At 40.2% G+C, this 19538-nt stretch overlaps 1 protein-coding gene across 6 annotated transcripts in view; it reads left to right on the plus strand.

The window, feature by feature from the left end:
- Window positions 1-19538, plus strand: part of CPNE4 (copine 4) — a 249363-nt gene that overhangs the window by 220637 nt on the left and 9188 nt on the right. For all 6 annotated transcript variants that reach the window (XM_074860139.1, XM_074860167.1, XM_074860148.1 and 3 more), the window contains 3 exons: window positions 5273-5327; window positions 14546-14597; window positions 19092-19225. In XM_074860139.1, the coding sequence (XP_074716240.1) occupies window positions 5273-5327; window positions 14546-14597; window positions 19092-19225 (241 nt within the window). The remainder of the gene's footprint in view (window positions 1-5272; window positions 5328-14545; window positions 14598-19091; window positions 19226-19538) is intronic.

The raw sequence follows: 19538 nt of genomic DNA on the forward strand, positions 1-19538 counted from the left end.
AATTCTGATCTAACACAAAACCAAAATTACAAGTGACAGCTTAATATCCAAGGATTCTAGTCAGGTATATTCCTTGCAAGAATTTCAAAGAGCTGTAAATTTAAGATTCTTGATCATTTGAAACTAAGAATCGGTTCTTAGTGTTTCATTCTCCCCACCCCATGTTTCTTTCTTTTCCACAAGTTCACTGGGTCGTTAGTAGGGCTAGTGCTACTATGTTGCTCTAGCATAAAGTGAGGAGGTTTTCATGCTGAGGCTCTCCAAGGTCAGTTCAGCATCCATACAAATTGCTGCATTGACTTCAGGAGCTTAAAGGTAAGCACATCTATAGCTACATAGCAAAAGGCTTTCATGAGTAACCGGTAAAATGAGTCCCAAACAACCTGTGTAAGTGGCTAGCTAGAAGTTCACCTTTCAGAATGAATAAATAGCATATAGAATGACTTAGGCCTTTTTCCCCCACTTCATTTACTCCATACAATTGAGAACTTAGATTCCCAGTTTAGATTTTTAAAAGGAGCTAATTTTCAGAGAGCACAGTCCTGGCAGCTCTAGTTTTCCTTTCTGAATACAGGTATTACCAGACTGGTGAATATCTAGCTCTGTCTGCAGCATTGTCTATGCCAGCAGCTTCAGAGGAAGTTGCAAAATATTCTCTAATATCTGACTAATTTCACCCAGCGGAAGTTTTATCTGAATTCTCCTCCTTGTCACTAGGAATAGAAAATCCTTCTCAGAATAAAGCTGAACTCTGGTTTCAATGATACTCCCATGTCAGAGGGCACCAATGGTTAATGAGACAGGATTTTGAAGTGTTCTTTATTTTCTCTCCAATCTTTATTGTAAACATATTTCTTACCTTCCAGTAACGCTAGGCTTCCTAGTGAAACAGAAAATGGTATCAATTTTACTAATTTACAAAACCTTGCTATTTTCTCTATTCATCTCTTTTCCTGTCTGTGCAATACAGCTCACTAAAATCTCTCTCCTCTCTGCCCCTATTAATGTATTGATTTGTCATTGTGCTTCCTCTGTTTCCCCTAGATAGCTTGAAGGATGGGTGACTAAAACTGAGCAATGTTCTGAAAGGATATTATGGGATATTCTCAGAATTTATTTTCTGCTATGCATTACGTTATAGTTGAGGTTACTGAGGGACTTTTCTCTAACTGGTTGTATTTCTGTTCAGAAGACTGCAGTCTTGGAGTCCTGACAATTCCTTTCTATGTACATTAATTTACATTTACCAATATGAACAGTGAACCTGAACCCTCTCCCTGATTTTACCTTTAGGGTATAACCTAGATCTGCTCAGTCTGGTATCTTTCAGTAATTTATGCCTGTTTGACTGGGAAAAGTACCAGAAGCCATATACATCTATGCTTGCGTGACTACTCATGGCCCTTATATAACCACATATAAAAGTCAAAGTCCAATGCTTTTGCTTTTTTGATCTTCACATGTCAAGTACTTCAGCTTTTTGAAAATTATGCCAAGTTTTAATTTTCAAGGGAACCTATATAAAACAAAGAACAATATAAAATGTGAACTAGACATGACAGAGTAATTTTGTAAAGAGTCTGCCAAGCCACAATCCTCTTTTTCTTACTTGATTTTGCAAATTTCAGGTTTTATAGAACCAGCTTGTTTTTTCTCTTCTGTGTTTCCCTCCTGTCCCTTCAGCAAACTGTCTCCAGCAGGACAGTGCAGGCCTTGCATGTGCCAAGGACTCTGGCTAGGCTTAAACAAAACAAGTCAAAGATCCTGATGTGTCCTGAGGCCAATTCATGACACTGCCCTTGCCATTGTATCTCAGCTTTCTTCCTTCCTCCCAGCACAAACTGCCGATGCTCAAACTGCCATTTGGGAGCAGTCTCAAGCACAGCTGTCCCCAGCACTGTCCCTGGGAAATCTCTGGGGGCTGCTGGTTGGCAGCAGGCAGCACTATGCCAGGAAGACTGCTAACAGACCATGTCTATAGCCAGGTTCCAGGGCTTCAGGCAGGGTCCCAGGCCTATTTCCTGGTACAAATGAAGCCCAAATGCCTGAGCAAGCAACACAAAGGAAAAGAAGACTGGTTCTCACTTTTCTTCTTTTGAGTGAGTTTAAATTACAAAGGAAGAAAAGAAAAGTCATTAGAGCAGATCCCTTTCCTACTTAAATGCCAGGTTAGGAAACAGGGCTGGAGTCTCTGATGCATGCAATTCACTCTTGAGGCAGGAGGAAACCTTCTTTTCATTTTCTGACAGTAGTTTCAGTCCCTGGATGGCCTAACTCTTGACACAGCTTCCAGAAACTGGAAAGCTGCTCTGCTTTCTGCTGCAAGCTGCCATGATAGCCCTGGGTCTGGTAGAGTAGCTCCGTCATGCCTCTATACCATAAGGGATTGTCCTGGAAGCAAGAGAGTCCTTGGCTGCCCTTCTGGGTCACTTTTTCCCTGCTGTGTCTCAGTAGTGCAGGATAAGCAGAACGAGGGCAGCAGGCTCAGCTGCTGGATTTTTTCTCCTATGACAAAGTACGGGGTGGATGGGAAGACTAGAGAGAGTTACTTTGAAAAATATCACTAAGCCCCTAAACTGCGTATTTACTAAAGAGTGAGACCTTTATATTAGCTAAACACCTGGTTTTATGTGATAGGAGGAAAAGTATTGCTTATATTGAAATTTTATTTTATTCTGAAAGCTGTCAGCCACAAATTCTGAGGTGTGGTTAGGGCATAACATGATTATCTTTTTAATGCAAGGGATGTCATGAGTGATAATCAAAAGGTTCCCCTCTCACCTTAAAGATCAAGCTCTGGGAGCACATGAAATTTAATTCCTTGGTCCCAGCAGCTGGAATGAGAATACCAGAGGTATATACCTAAATTCTGGAAAATGAGGAGCTTCCTGAGTGAGGCAAGAGAAAGTACTAAGCACAGGAGCAGATCCTAGGATACCCTTCCTCTCTAGAGCTCGTGCACTTCCCTCTAAAAAGCAGCCACATGGAATCCCATCTTGAGGGGGTACATGATCAACCTTTACTCTTTCACAAGGCAACGGTAGCAGCAACTAACATTTGCTCAAAAAGTGAGGTGGGAGATTCAGACAAAAAGGCAGGTGTCCTGACTGTTGTGGTAAGGTATTCTGGGTGCACAGTGGGGCTGTGCCACTGTGTGACTGGGAATATGGGGGTCTCACCACCAGAAGGAGAATCCAGGCTGCTGGAGGTACCACTGAGTACTGTCTCTGAATTGCTGCAGAGCAGAAGGTGGAGCTGTAGATACAAGAGTGCCTACACTTGTTCACACCCGAGAAACACTGCAGTACAAATGCAGGCACTGTATGGGTTTAGGTATCTCCCAGGTTGGGTAATTGCTGCCAACATCAGCTTTTTGGATTGATTTATTGAACTTAGGCACTTATGTTCTGCCTAAGTAAAATTCTTTTTTAGTCTGTTTGCTCTTCCCCAAAATCAATTAACTTGCAGCTCCACAGGGTTTGATTTTTCTAATCCAACCATGCTTAATCATTGATGTAAAACAAGATTTTTTTTCTCTCCTCAAATTCTTTTCTAACAGCTTCTTATTTCTTGCCCTCTAAGTATGTGCCCGAATTCTCTGCAGCTATTTATAAGGGCTTCCCCGCTTCCAGGAGTGTTTAATCAAAGAGAAGGCTATCAGCAGGTGGTTAGCATCAAATGTCAGCAGCTACTTTGTTTCTGACATCTCTTGGAAAAAATGTTTCATTACCATGCAAATGATGTTAGTCTTCCCTTCCAAGATGCATTGTCACACAGTGTAACATATGGTACACAGAACTGTGCCCCCAAGATTTATGCGGCAACTACATTTCGCAGCAATGAGAACAATTGTGAGAGCTAAACTATCAGATGACAGTCATCACTGTTTCCCAGTGAGCAGGTGAATATTTCTCATGGTTATGCTAACCTTGGTGGGGGCTTGGGGGGGGGGGGCACTTATTTCTGCCTTCTTGTAATCCCTTCCCTTTTTCTTTAACTTGTATCAGAAATATCATGGTGCCTTTCACAGCCTATGCCAGACAGAATAGCCCAGCAGCTTTAATAGGTACTATTATCTTTCTTGAGTATGTCTGGGAAGTGAATTATTCAGTTGATAGTTGGAGTGGCTGTGTCTTGAACAACACAAAGAAAATTGAAGCTGCTGGCCTCTCTGGGGAATTTTTGAAAGTGCCAATAACGGCAGTAGGAACTCAACTTTTCCAAGGACCCTGAAACACTGTAAACAGAATAGGATAAACCTATGAGGGGTTTGATTCATCAGAGCACTAGAGTACAGTTCAGTGACTCCAGTGGGGCTTCAGGATGGGTTTAGAGTTAAGCATACATTTGGGTGAATTGGTAACCTTAAGTGTGTGATCAAGTGCTTTGCTGACTCAGGGACGAGACATTCCTTACAGCTTGTTGTTTTCCACTTTGCCATCTGGGAAGAGGCAGTTTGACAGCACGTGGGCTGTGTGAGACATTATTGCATGAAAGGGTATTAACAGACTTGAAGTTTCCAGGTTCTCTGAATCAGGAATTTTTGTCTCTACAGATCTAACTGGGGTAGAACAACATCACTGTAGTGTTTGAAAGCAAAGTGACCATGCCACAGCATTTGCTAGGGTCTGTCTAACATCTGCCTAATTAGAATAATCTCACGTTTCAGTCAAACTACTAAAGATGCAGGTGGAAAGCTTTACAGAACCTGCAGGTTTGGGGGCATGAAATTGCCCTTCAGATATTTTAGGAAGTCTCTTTTGCACCTGGACAACTGTAAGAACCCAAATTTGCAAACACTTTTAATTACAGAGTTACCTCTTCACTACACCCATTTTCTGATCTGGGGGAACACATCTGTATTTATATGAAATTTATATTTATATGTTGTTACAGGTTGTTAAGACAACTCACCCTCATGCTGCAGCCACGTAGTGTGAAAGAGTGGGTAATACAGACCTGTTACTGCATTTGTGGGAGAAGTGCAAGATATCTTGATCCCTTGGTATTCTCCAAATAATTTTAACTTCCCAAAAATACTAGGGGTTCACATGAAAAATCTCCCATATCACTCCACTATCTGATCAGCACACACCCCTCCCTCTCTAATCCAGTATCCTCCCAGTCTGCCATGTAACACGACCTAAAAGCCAATTCTGTACTGTTGTGCTGCTTTGCATTTTTGGTGAATGTTTACAGAAGACTGAATGTTTATTGTAACAAAGTGCATTTCTCTGTGGGAAATCTTATTTTTTTTTTTATTCTTTTCCAGTGACAAAATGTTCCCAGCCTTTGGATTTGGAGCAAGGATACCCCCAGAATATAAAGTAGGTGCATAAATGACATTTTCTAGTTCCCTTGGTTTATGAGGCACAAAATAAGGGAGAAGTGGTTCAGTGCAGAGCAGGGGCTAGGGGGAGCAGCTCCTACTGCTTGTTTTCTTTCATCTAGCTTTTTCACCCAGTGATACCTCACTGAAATCAGAAATCAAAGCTAGACTTAAAATAGTTGTGTTACACCCAAAATATTTCATGGTATTGGCAAAGCTTTGTTAATGGATGCTAGTCTACTAAGAAGAGAACTGATTTTTTTTAACACTTGCCAAGCATATTTTGAAGCTTTGAGATCCCTGGTTTGACAGAATCCATTTCTGGAAGCTGTGGTTTAGTGAGCGGCCTAGTGTCCATGCTTTATGATGAAGAGATTTAACATCTTCCTGAAAAGAAATACTTTAGAAGAGTTTTGCTCTGTGGCAAATTTCTGTGTCACGATGGACATTGTCAGTATCACAGAGAGAAATATAAGAACATGTATGCATGCTGGAGAGAAGCGGTATTTATAAAAAAAAACAAAATGAGGGTGATTCACAGTGATGGTGCAGTTGTGAGCATAAATATGCAGTCTGGTAGGGCTGGAATGAAGACAGTGGAGTGAAAGAAGGAGCATCCAACAGAGAAAGAACTAAGAAGAAATAGGCAGAAGTTCAAATCCTGTCCTGTACATGCAGAGGTAGTGTGGGCAGAAGAGTAGTTGTGCACAAATATGTAACCAAAAACTAGCTGGGGATTCTGCAACTCAGATACTATCTGGAAAATAAGAGCATTAGGCTTCTAATCATGCAGACTTCACCCAGTATCCCCATGTTCCCTGCTCTGGGTTGTGTCTCTCAGCTGTGGCTGGGGTAGGGAGGTGAACACTGGCCAGGTGAGAATTTCTGTGAAGAGAGGGATCATGTGTCACTCAGCATTGTAGAGCATGAATCAGCAGATGAAGAAAATGTACCAGTATGTTCCTTGTGGCTTGTAGGTTTAATACATGCATAAGAATAACAGTAGTGATGTACAGCAAATTTGATGTGTGTCTTGCAAACAGGTGTCCAAGGTAAGTCAACGTATGCCTTAACAGCATTGCCTTCTAAGCTAAAATGCACTATTATAAAAAGAGGACTGTGCCTGACAAGGTCTTTTGCAGTGCTCTGTTCCTGAAAAGTAACACCAGTGTTAACGCTTTCCAAAATCAGAGACAGCTTCCAGAATTTTGATACAGATTTTAATGTGGTAAATGTGCACAGAACATCTGTGTCTGTTGTATATGTGTTCCAACTGCAGCAGCTGACAACCATCTCTGCTATATAAGGGGGAGTGTTTTGGAGAATAAACATGAGCAGCCTCTACCACCAGACACATCAGTGAAGCACAGTAGCTACTTCGCAAATGTCCATCCCTTTGCCACGAATATGTGCCTCCCTACCCACGGCTGTATAGCGGTGTTGTCTGGGTGGGCTGGACTATACATCACAGACACATCGCTCTTTCAAGCCCAGTACTGACCATCACTGACAATGTACTACCGTGTCCTAAACAAAGATACCAGCCTGGTGGTGTGGCAGGGGCTGGTTGTTCCACCATCTGCGATGTGACCATCATTGCATGGGAGAAAACTTGGAATTCTTTCAGCTGTGGAAAGCCATCCTTATCTAAGGACTGCTTGAAGGAAGATGCTACTGTGCCAGCTGAAGTCTTGTCACTGGTTTGCTGGTGATGGTAGTGCAGTAAAATTCACAGCACAAGACTGCTTCTTTCTCAGCCAAAATGATCAACTGGTGGCACTGATGCCTCAGGTCGTATGAGCATACTGGCAATATATATACCAGTTTTGTTAGTCCCCAGCAACAGCCTCTTCACCTGATTGTAAGAGCATATCTCAGGTGTCAGCTGAAAAACATATTGTCAGAAAGTGATTTCAGGGGGACTTTGTAACCATATATTCCTACAATCACCAACACCAACTGATTTTCTGCTTTGGCAGAACTGGTGTTTGGATAATTTCCTGACAAGTACTCTTAAGAAAGTCAGAGACTTGCATTGAACTCAGTAGCCCATGCATGGATGAAGGGTCTTGGCCAATAGCATGAGCTGCCCTGAAGAGTCCATATGTTACTAACCTCTCAAAGCAAGAAAATGGATGAATTGGGACCTTCAGGTTTTGGGAAGTTCAGGAAAAGTAAAGGTAAACTTAAGAAGATGGGGCTACGTGCTTGTGGATTTCATATGTGTGAGTAAACAAAACAAGTCCCAAAGTAAATGGAAATGTGAGGGACAGAATGGAGAAGTGAGGGCCAGAACATCTTTAATCTCCATTATGGAAAATTGTGACAGAAAATGACAGACAAAGCGACATGACATCAGCTTACGAATGTAATAAAACTTTGAAGAAGAGAACCATTTTGGGGGGGGACTAACCCTTCTGTGCAACAGATGGGGACAAATAATTAGCTTGGTGTCTATCATGGGCACGTCCAGCTGGAACTGAATTAAGAATTAAGTGATCTGTGCTATTGTTCAGTCCCTCCCTGTGATACTCTACACAGTCCATACAAGTATCTGGCTTCTTAAAATAAACTGTATCAACACTTTCGAGTCGGCTTTGGCTGCACTTCTAAATTGAAAGATACACCTTCTAAGAGAGTGAAGTCAATGAGATCATGATGCAGTCAAGACCAATAAACCTTAAAATCCTTCAGTAATTTAGTCTACACTGGTATCATAAAGTTAATTTAAAGCCAACAATGATTAGTGTTTGATGTGGAACATAGCCAAGCTGCATAGGAAACAAAGAAACTGATATGATTAAGAGTAACAAAGACTATAGAAAAAGTGCTCTCAACTTGTCTCCCCTAACTTCTTATCTTCTGCTGCAAAAATATGGCAACACTATAGACACCACAACAATACTTCAGATCTCATGCTATTCAAATATTCTTTTGATGTTTTCAGTCAAAGGTATTACGAGTCATACATATTTTTTGTTTTATTAAAGGACAGCAGTGTCATAACTGTAATAATTCACATCTTCGAATTTAAGTTGAATCATTAAGAGACCTAAGTTCTGACCCCATCACATGAATAAATCAGCTTTTCATTTTAATTTAGAGTGTCTGATTTTGAGCCTCCAGTCCTAATGACATGGTCTAACCTGCTCATAGCATGTTGGTCTCTGCACACCAGCAGCTGCTCTTTTTTTCCAATAGACAACAAATTGGTAGGGCTGTGGAGGAAATAACTCCCACTGCCAAGGGTTTCTAAGTAACCATGAAAGCCTCCACAAAATTTAAACAACATAGCTTCCTTAAAAGTCTAAATGAAAGCTGACCAACCTATGCATGGCAGTAACACAGTGAGGGAAGGCCAGAGGTAAGCAGCGTGATAAAAACAGTAGGCAAAGTAAGTGGATTGAGTGGATTCAGATCTAATTTATGTCACGCTTGGTCACAAGCTGCAGAAAAATGAGACCTGTAACTCACTATTCAGCATGAATCAGTGCTAACATTGCTATTTAGGATCAGCTGAAAGCCACTGCTTTCAGGCTGGCCATAAGCTCTAATTTTTTTTGCCAGGGTTTCCTTGGCACACTGGACCACATGGGAGAAAGGTGTCCGTTTGCAGTGTTGTCAAACCAGTGCCGTGGTTTCATACTGTCTTGAGCTCCTGCCAATAGCCTGGGATGGGTGCTGGAGGGCAGTATCCACCTGTTCATTTAGTGACATTCTAACCTCCTCACATCTTTTACATGCTACGAGAAAAACAATGTTTGCTATGACAACTATTATTCCCCATGGAAAAATACACCCCCACCATTTTACATTAGCACTTCAGAACAATGTCAGTATCCACCTCTGCAGTCTCTTCATGAATCTCTTGAGGTTGAACCCATTTAAAAACATGTTTTTATATATGCTTTCTACAAAATTTCCATTTCAAGAGCACACTGCTATGTTACGCTGACTTTATTTTCCCTCATTTCAGCTCCAAACGAAACACTTCAGCTGTTAGCAGAAAAACAGCAGTTTCTTAGTGGCATAAGGAATCTGTGGGAGTGAAGGAAGCAAGACATGCCATATATAACATTCCCCATCAGTCTAGAGATCTTTCATCTAATATTCGGCAATATGATCTTTTTTCCCCAAGGCCTGACAAATACATCACCCCGCTCCTTGATAAGTAAACCTCTGAGACCAATATTCTCCTCTTGAGTTTCTGTCACATGAAACTTGAAGAACATGCTGGTTAGTCCACAGCAGTGTCTCCAACCCATCACTTTTTTTTTTGCAATGAGAAGTATCTGAAAAGTCTGATGTAAAGTGAAGGGGTGGCAGATAATATGGACTCAGACACTGCTGCAAAAGTTCACAGTGAAGAGGAGGAAAGCAAGCTGAACCACACACACTGATTTCTTAGCAGGCAGAACTCAAAGGAGCTGAAAAACCACACAGCAGCACAAAACTTACTGTTAAAATGAAAAGAAAGTTCAAATTGTGTCAGCTCCATGACAGGTGCATTGCCAATAATGAAGTGTTCTTTCCTAAAGAAGAATTGCAGGCTGACACCTGAATAGGTACAAAACAACTTACAGTTTGTTTTAAGACAGTCCTGGTTATCTCTGCATTTTTAATGAAAGCTTCATTCACTGCTTGTGCTGGGAAGAGTTGCTGGAGAGAACCTCACTGCAGCTACAGAAAGAATACAGCATCTTTACGACCTTAACCTGCACTGTCTGGTTTGCTGGACAGGTAAGGGACTTGAAAAGTGCTGTGGTCTTTGTGATTCCTGCACTTTTCAGGACCTTGAGGGCAAAAATATATGCAAACCTGACAAAAAAGGTCCAATACAAGGATGTGTAATGGACCAAGGGAAAAAACAGAATTTGTCACCTTATCCACGCAGCTTGGATTTAGACATGGAAACTAGGCAGCATGCTCAAAAACCAAGTACAAAGGAAATAAATGGCCAAGCTTTGCCAAGCAGAAATGTCTACAATGTGGTCTTAGTCAGAGACACAAGCTGTCCAGCTTTCAAGCTATTTGATTAATGAACATTCTGAAAATAATAGCTTTTGAGCAATGGTTCTTTAAATTTGTTAGTGTCTTAAGCCTTTGCAAAATATGCAGGCATTCCATATTTAATTTTCAGACTGGCAGTGGCTTAATAGTGTTCAATTTATTCACAAATAAGTGTTCAACATTGTGCATCTCAGCATTTACACTTGTATGCATCTATTGTTCATGAATTTTTAACAATCTCTATTGAAATTAGTAAGAAAGCATTCCTAAACCTGCCTGAATTTGTCAGATTGTTTGTCAAGTAGTCCTAGTACCATCACCATAGAGGCTTCTGGGAAGCTGGAGCTATTTGGGACAGGGAGGTTAATTTAATTGAATTCAACAATCTAGAGGGGGAAAAAAGGATTACTAATTTTCAGAATTCAGGCATCCATATTCAGCGTTTGCAAAATTAATTAAAGATGTGGTTTCTGAGTCAAAGCAGCTTTTTATTAAAAAATGGAAGTTGAGTTAGGGTAAAAGGGGTTTAAAAAAATGTGGAGTAACATACACATGACAGTATCTGCTAAATAATTTATCTGGAGTCCTGCAGAGGGAAAAGATTAATACATAACCAAGTGCAAGTAAATGTCTTTAGTTTGAGGCTTTGAGTGGTGTTTTGTGCAGCAACCCAGGTAATGCCAGGCTGATCACATGTAATCACCTCTGCGCTCCAATTTTTTTCTCCTTTCCTTTTATGGACTGATTTTATGGATTGATGTTAAGAGAGAGAAGGAGGACTGAGCCAGTGGATCAGCTACATATTCAAAACATAATCCAGGGTTTGTGACACAATCACAGTTCTGTGAAGACATTCCTTATTGTGAGACTGACTTCCACCACAGACCACGGTCTGCAGTTCTTTTCAAAGTTCTCTGCACCAGGGACTAATGTAAAACAGTCATTCTGTGTTTGCATGGCTTGACATATTCCAGGATTTCCTGACCGTTAGATTGATCCATCATATAAATCACCCTGGTAGATTATATAAACATGCTTGCTTCGGAACAACCAAGTGTCTTGTTTCCTTCAACATCTTAGTTGTTCACACTTTTGCCTCCTATTCCCCATTAGTTTGTCAGTTCTGGGAGTGCATGAAAGCTGTGTCATTCAATATCAGAAAAATGCCATTCAGTATACCAGCGTTTGGTCCTCTGTCATCAGCATGGTTTGCTTTTCAGCAACAAAAGCCCTTGCATGTTCAATTAAAAAAAAAAAAAAAAAAAAAAAGAGGAAAAGGAGGAAGGCTTATTACCTTGCACTGTTTTCTAAACGAAAGCACTGAATGTTTGATCCAAACTACCTTTTGACATGGGTGGGCTTTACATGGAGTCCTATCAGGTAGCAGCCCAAGTTCAGTAAGGCCTTCAGTACATGTCATGTGCCTGAAGTCTCTGCTGGTTTGGACCCTCTTGAATTCTGGCCACCATAGTGGAGACAGCACAGGGGCAGGTTGAAGCTCAGCTGGTTTTACTTACCTGAGTTCTGAGCATCTGGAGAAACTCTGCTTTAAAAATACCTGCTGTTGGCTTGCCTTGGGTGATGATCTCCTGTTTGTGAACCATCACCAAGCTGCTCAAAGAACTTCTCTCCTTCACATTATACTTAAATCTTGTTTAAATTGTGATATATTGTTCGGAGAGCATAGGAAACAACCCAGTACTTCTGCACATTCGTTGTGTTTCCTGTCCTGCCTTCAGGATACATTTTAACACTGTTCTTGGTGAGTCAGGATGACAGTGTATAAGGGCCACTTGCTTTGAGAAGATAGCAGCTGTTGATCAGACAGTATTATTTTTTTGGATCATTGTACACACTTACTAGACTCGGGCTTTGTTTATTGGCCTGAACCGTTGTCTATATTTTTCTTAAATAATAGCCTGGATGTGATAGCTCTGAACCAGACAAATTGTTTGCATAGTGTGATCCTGAAAGAGGTATAGCAACAAAAGCATCCAACCCATGCTTGCATGTGAGACTAAAATACTGTATTCACAGCTCTGGAAAACAATCGTGATACTCCTTTACCTGTAATTTGAAATGCATTTGAAATAAAGAAATAAAATCACTGAAGAGTCACAGTGTAGGAAGAATCAGCCTGCAATACGTAAATATGCATCGCCATCCTTCTTACTCTTAAGATGCAGTTAATACAAAATACAGAAAGCCTAAAGGAAGACGAAAGGCTATTGAATGACAAAAAAAACATCAATAAGTGAAGACTCACATAACTGTTCTTGACAGCTGCAATTACCTTTGGCCTGCAGCCGGTCATGAGGCTGGCAGATACCAGCTGGGCAAAGTGTGCCAAGAGACATATAGAACAGCCAGGTAGAAGGGCTCTGGAGCATCTCTGAAGCACATCTGACAGACCGGCTCTTCTCTGCTTGCCTAGCAAGGAACATAGGTCGTGACTTTCTGCATTACCTTCCATGGCCAAGTAGGGTAGTCTGAATGGCCCACGTAAAACCCTCTGTAAGAGGCAACTGATGCTTGGTGTAGACATACCTAATTCCTGGCTGGACTGAGGTAACTGCAGACTCTTCAGTGAGTTTTTGCTTGATTGCTTTCCCATCATGGTAGAAGTCCGGCTTTATTTAACCTCTTAATAAGTAATGGTAGGCATCACTGTGGTGAGCAAGGCCGGGTATAATGGGGAAATCCAATTTCTCTATGAGAAGATCTCTTGGGCAGTAATTAACCAGCTTATACCACTTTGCATTTACAGAAACTTCTCTAATCACATATTTGATCTATGGGTCTAATAGTCATAGAGCAATTTCCATACTGTGCTGTGAAGTCATCTAAACTAGCAAATAAAACAGTGACATCCAACAAATAAATCGATTTCTGCAAATAATCCAGGTTCAATTGTACAGGGAGCAAACAGGTTGCTTTCCATATGACTAGGACTGTTGGGACTTCTGAAGGTCCTACGGAGATCTGTAAAGTCTCAAATGTGTGTAACTGGAGTTAGCTATATAAATGTCCTCATGATTCTGGGATGATATACCTGAGTTCAACTTTAAATTATGCAAATTGCCTGCTTAACTCTCAGCCATACCCAGTTTTTGCAAACAAACAAACAAACATATACATTGTGCATTGCAAGACAAAAGTTGGGCTTCATTTAAGACAAGCAGGAGAATTAAGAGACTGAGCTTCAGAGCTGAAGAGATTAAACGGAATCAAGCCTTCTCAGTGATAAAAGAAAGGAGCAAAAAGGAATCTGGAAAAAAATGCAGGCAACAACAAACCTTAAAACCAGAAAAGAGCATCTGGGGAAAGTTTCAGTCCCAACAGATTTGTGCTGTGGGTGCAGATCTCTAAGTGACAGACAGCTAGAGGAAGCCTGGAACCTGAGACTTACATTGCCTTGCATTGTTTGTGCATTGTCTTGTATTATTTTCCCAAGCCACTAAAGATACAATACATTGTTTATTAGAAAATCAGCAACTTTTTTGTATTGACAGTTATTTCTCTTAGAAAATGGTTCTCTAGTATTTTATTACAGACAGATTTTGAGAGAGAGAGACTGGGATATTCACTAAATTTGAGGAAAAACAAGTCTTCAATTTTTTTCTTATTAATTTCCCCCCAGCCTAATCTAACTTCTTAACCATCTTAGACCCCTTACCTTTCTTACATTATTATTTCACAGTGGGTCTGGGTGCCTTCCTTGATCTCTTTGGAGAATCAGTTATTTTCCCAATATTCCCATGGCCTTCAAATGAGGAACTGTTCACTCAAGTGAGTGCAGGTTTCAGAAGGGGGCTGAGTATCACAGCCTGCTTTCTCTCTCCTGCAATCTGAAATGCTGAGCTAGGGAGGGCTGGTATTTAAATCTCCTCAGCAATAGATCCCTCTTCTGTGCCTGACATAGATAGCCCAATCCTGACACCATATTTATGTGATTGCTCTTGGATGTTTTTTCTTTGTGTTATTTTTTTATTCATTTTGTTGTTGTTGTTGACAAGTTTGATTCTAGTTTTGTTCCTTTGTTTCTGCGGGGAGTTCCAGCTGGGACTGTATTTCACGTTTAATGGCTGAAAGCTTGAAAGATCTCTGGTTTAACACAGAAAGAATGTAAAGGGTGTTTAACCGCAAGTCCTCTTGGAATAATTTTTCTGACTACAGTCTTTTTCTCTTCTTTCCATTTATCTGCAGGTCTCTCATGATTTTGCAATCAATTTCAACGAAGACAACCCAGAGTGTGCAGGTAACACTCACATTAGGACAGACTGCCATATTTTTACTGTGTGCAGAATGTGCTTGCATTTTTTATTGTAACCCCTGAGTATTATGCAAAGTGTTTTTTAAAGAAAACAGCCAGGATTTTCAAAACCTGGCAGACTCCAAGCCATCTGGCTTAGCTTTAGAAACCTTAGAAAGTGCCACACATTAATTTCCTGAAAAATAGGTGCCTTTGAAAGTACACCATGTTGGACATTCAGCACTTGCACTTCCCCAAATCTTTAGCATTTCTGAAAACTAAAGCCATGTCTTCTAGATTTGTTCCAGATCTTCAGCTACATCAACATCATAGGTTGTGCAGCTAAGAAGGGCAGGACGTGCAAAAGCGGGTTGTGAACCTATGTGATCGAAGACACCCTTGGTTTAGAGTCAGTTCTTTGGCCAAACCTACAGCAACAGTAGCCTGCTGCAAGTCAGACCAGCAATGTCCAGCACCAAACGGTCAGGGTAGCAGCTGAGGTCTACTGTGGTAGAAGGAAGCATACTTTCGTGACAGCAAATGCAGCAGGAGGGTGTTTTAACGGTGTAAGGTATTGGCATATTCTAGCAACAATCACTAATCCTCTGTAGTCAGAGGCCAGATTCATGTAGCAGATGTTGCTTTATGTCTTGTATTTGTAAGTGAGTTCTGCAGTGACTGATGCTGTCTCTCTAGAATGTCCTGCCACAATTCACACATCTTATAAAAGAGAATAACAGGACAATAAACTGTAAACAGTCTAACAAGTAATCCCAGACTAACACTTAGTTGAGGGTCTTGGTCAGGTGATCATTGCTGTCTAAAATCCATAGGTTGTTATTCTCCCTTATCCTTCTGCTACCATCCAAACACTGAAACGGGTGCTTCAAAATGCTCTAGCTGCTCCTTTCAGCCCTTCTCAGACTTACTACTGGCTTTCTTTCAGGCATGGTCAGCAGAATATGTTCAGGATGAGAATTAAGAAGCCAAGAAATGAAGTGAGGAAAAGAAGAGAGGACAAGCAATTCAAGGGAAAGAGACATTAAAAAAAATCAGAGTTCATGCATCTTAAATGCAAGACCTCTGTTTTCAGTTCAGTGGGCATTCCTGCTTTGTTGGTGCGCTTGGATTGTTGGACTGCCCCAGCCTCTGCAGGTCATATGCTTGAAATATAATTGGGCATAAGTCCTACAGCTGTTTGATGTGTTCACACAGCTTTTTACGTTGCTTTTAAGGAGTTAAAAGAAGCAGAAATTACATGTATGTATCTAGAAGTGCCTGTAAGCTTGTAAGCCAGCTTGAAATTGAGATTTTAGTCACACTGAGGGTGTGGGGATGAGGTGGGGAAGCAAAACAGACCTCAGAATTTTCTCTGGACCATCATATTTTAAAATGTGTTAGCTGCCTGCTTCTGAACACAGACACATTGGCATCTACACAGGGCCTGATCCATTTAAAACATTTCAGTTAACAATGGTCAGCATTAGGTGATAGCATATTTATTCATGTAGTGTTCAAATATAGCTTTGTTTCCCAGTCTAAATGCAGGACATTTGTGACCTTCTGCGTACCTCAGAAAAAAACCCTAGCAGTCCATACAAAGAACACATTTTTTATTCCTCCTTTGCTGCCTCTTTTGAGTCAAGGCTAATTCTTTTATCACACTGACATTGTTATATAATGATTTATATCGATTGAAAAGACTGTCACATCTATGTAGTGCCAGCAGCAGGTCAGAGGTTAGACAGACAAACCCTCTGCAAGTAAGGAACTTACTATCCAGACCATACTATGTATGCAAAATAAAATGTAACAATGGAAACGAGGAGGTTAAAAAAAAAAGGAAGGAGCTGCTCTATGAGCCTTGCCTTGGTTTATATCACTTTATATTTTTTATGTATTTAAACTTTCTTCAGTTCTTTGCATAAGACTCAGTTATCTGATAAGTTAACACATCACCTAAATGGAGTTTTAGAGCTAAGAAGACATAAAAAGATGGTTGCAGCATGAAAGAATGCCAGGGAATACATTTTGCAGCATTTGCACATGCATCTACAAGATATAGAAAACACTTCTTCGTCCTAAATGATACCTTTTAAAATTATATACATGGGTGAAAACAAGAAAAGGAGAAAGAACAGAAAACATGTTGTTTAATCATCTGCTGCAGCTTGTTCATCACCTGCCTGTCATGGATGCTTGATTAGTTCCTACTACCAATTGTTCTGTGATGTTTTCTAGATGCTCTCACTGTATTAGGTGACTCAGATAGCAGTAACACCAGCATGTCATGTGGCGAGAGGATGCAAGAGTGAGAGAGAGATAAAGTGCTTAGTGACCACACTATCTTTCCTTGTAATATTTAGCATACTTGCCAGAAAACAAAGGAAAATTGCTGAAGAGTATCTTGCTTTAAGCCAAGAAACAGAGGTTGGATCCAATATAAAAAGTATGTGTCTAATTTGTTTTTGAGGAAAGAAACACCTTTGTGGAAGTAGTGAGCCTTCGCTGGCACAAGGTACTGTGAAGCATCACTCTACATTAAATAAGGACTATGTATTGATATGAAGATCACTGGTATTCATAAAATACAGATATCCTCACCTTTCCTTCCCTGTTAGTATTCCCATTCTTGAAAATTTTAGTACTTGCAGCCTTATATTTAGTGTATTTATAGTATATTTATAGTCTTATACTTAATATTTAGTCTTTATTATCTGAGGAAGAAAGTGACAACCTCTAATCTGAATGATGCTTCTACACATGCATTTTACATGCATCTTAAACCCATATATATATGCATACCCTGTATTTCATCAGAGCTATGAAAGAGCTATCCATGAAAGTGGATTCCAATTAAAAATGTAAAGAGTTGAATTGTGAAGAAAAATGCACATTGCCTGTCCCTAAAATAAAGGAATCCAATAAAAGTGAGCTACAAAGTAAGCTACTCAAATTCCTGTTGGATTTGGATATGTAAGGACAGTAGATATTTCTAAAAGATATTAATCTAAGATAGCAAAAAAGAAATTATATTTCTAGAACATGTTTCTTTCTAAGACGAAAGCAGCTTTCTGACATGAACCACGCTAAATCTGTGTGGAATGCAGGGAGTAAAGTTTATCTTACACTATTTTAATGCATAAGAAAAGAAACTACAGTGTATCTTGTCATCATAGGGAAGATTTATGAGGCCTTCATGCAAGATCAGTAAGTATAGGTAATGAAATCCTTAGCAGGTTTAAAATCGGGAGTTAACAAAAGGTCAGTTTTGCAATATGTAATTTAGTCACTAGAATTACCGAGGGAAATTTTGTAACATTACTTTACATTTTAGCCAATCATAGCTATAATTGGAGCGTGTTCTTTTGTCTGTGAGCACTGCAATGGAAAAATATGTTTGTAGCTATGCATAAAGAGAGAATACTGTGTTTTTCACAATTTTTTTCATAGGAGGTTCAGGTGTATCATTGTGAAGCAATTACAACTCCCTGTGATCTGTCAGTAAGCAGTCTGCACCCATATATCCTGTAAATATGGTTGAGTAAAATCTCATGAGTGAGCTAGTCTCAGTGCAAACTGAAACTGGCTTAAGGTCTTACTGAAGCCATTTCATTCTTCAGCATCCTTTACAAAGCTCTTCAGTCTATCACTTTCTTTCCAACTTCAGACCTCTAATCCTTTAGGTCTGGTAAGCTGGGAGTTCTGAATGTGGAGGCTAACGTGCATCACTTCAAGAAAACCTTCTTCTCAATGATTGAAAACACCAATTTTCATTCTGTGATCTGTCAAGTGTGTCAGCAGAAGTCTGTTCTCGCTGCTCTGGCTATATATCCTGAAATGAAAAAGCCAAAAATAGCTAGTTCTCCGTCAAAACTTCTTGACTAAAGCTCATTTTTCTGTAGACTGCAATGCATCCTGCTGTTTCTCCCAAGATTTCATAGCTTTTGGTCATAGTCAAATTCAGCCTGAGAGCAATTATGCAAATTCACCCTGAAAAATTATTTTCTTAACACAGGGAAGTCAGGTGTTTGAAAAGATGTTTGAATTCCTTGGCTGCTCTGGTTTGTAAGTACAAAGGGCAAATTTGTTGGAAAATAAATATTTATCTGAAGAGGAGGAGAGAGAAGTGTTGAAGTGTTTTTAATTTGTGTCTGCCCTTTTAGCATGAATCTTAGCTGGTGATCAGGAAGTGATCACTTACACCTTGAACTGAGAAGAATGGAAGCTATGGCATTGCAAGCTGGTATCTGCAAAATAGACATAAAAAAAACGCTGGGAAGGAGAAGCATGGTATCATGAGTTATATATTACAAAACTAGATTCAAGGCAGCTAGAGAGAGCTTCTCGGAAATAATCTGAAGTTGTTAGTCCTTGCTAATCATGTGATATTTTGAATTTATTCATTAAGAACCTGCCTTTTATTTACATTTTAAACAAGCATGATATTAGTGATGCGCTCCACATTTATTTGCCTTTTATGTGGGCTTTTCATGCCAGGAATACAAGGTGTTGTGGAGGCTTATCAGAGCTGCCTTCCCAAGCTGCAGCTGTATGGGCCAACAAACATCGCTCCCATCATCCAGAAGGTGGCAAAATCGGCATCAGAGGAGACCAACACCAAGGAGGCCTCGGTAAGGGCACGATGCTGTGTTTGGCTTTTTTCTTCGCTTGTAGGCCATCAAAACAAGGCCTTTTCATGTATGTGAATCATGCCTTCACAGTTTTCACTAACTGCCTTCACAGAAGGCAGCTTAAGTCTCTGTCAGCTGGAGCAGTGTATCTAGTCTTTATAGCTTCGATAGTCACAACTTTAAACTCTTCCCCCACTGTTCTGTTTCCTGCTTTTAGAGCTGTGTTACTGTAACACACTCAGTTCTTCACTGTGGAAACATAAATGGCACCACTAAGGTTATAAAAATGTAAGGGCCAGCCCTAAAAGTGTTG

Source organism: Strix uralensis, chromosome 1 (genome assembly GCF_047716275.1).
Source record: "Strix uralensis isolate ZFMK-TIS-50842 chromosome 1, bStrUra1, whole genome shotgun sequence".
In the NCBI taxonomy this organism is placed as follows: domain Eukaryota; kingdom Metazoa; phylum Chordata; class Aves; order Strigiformes; family Strigidae; genus Strix; species Strix uralensis.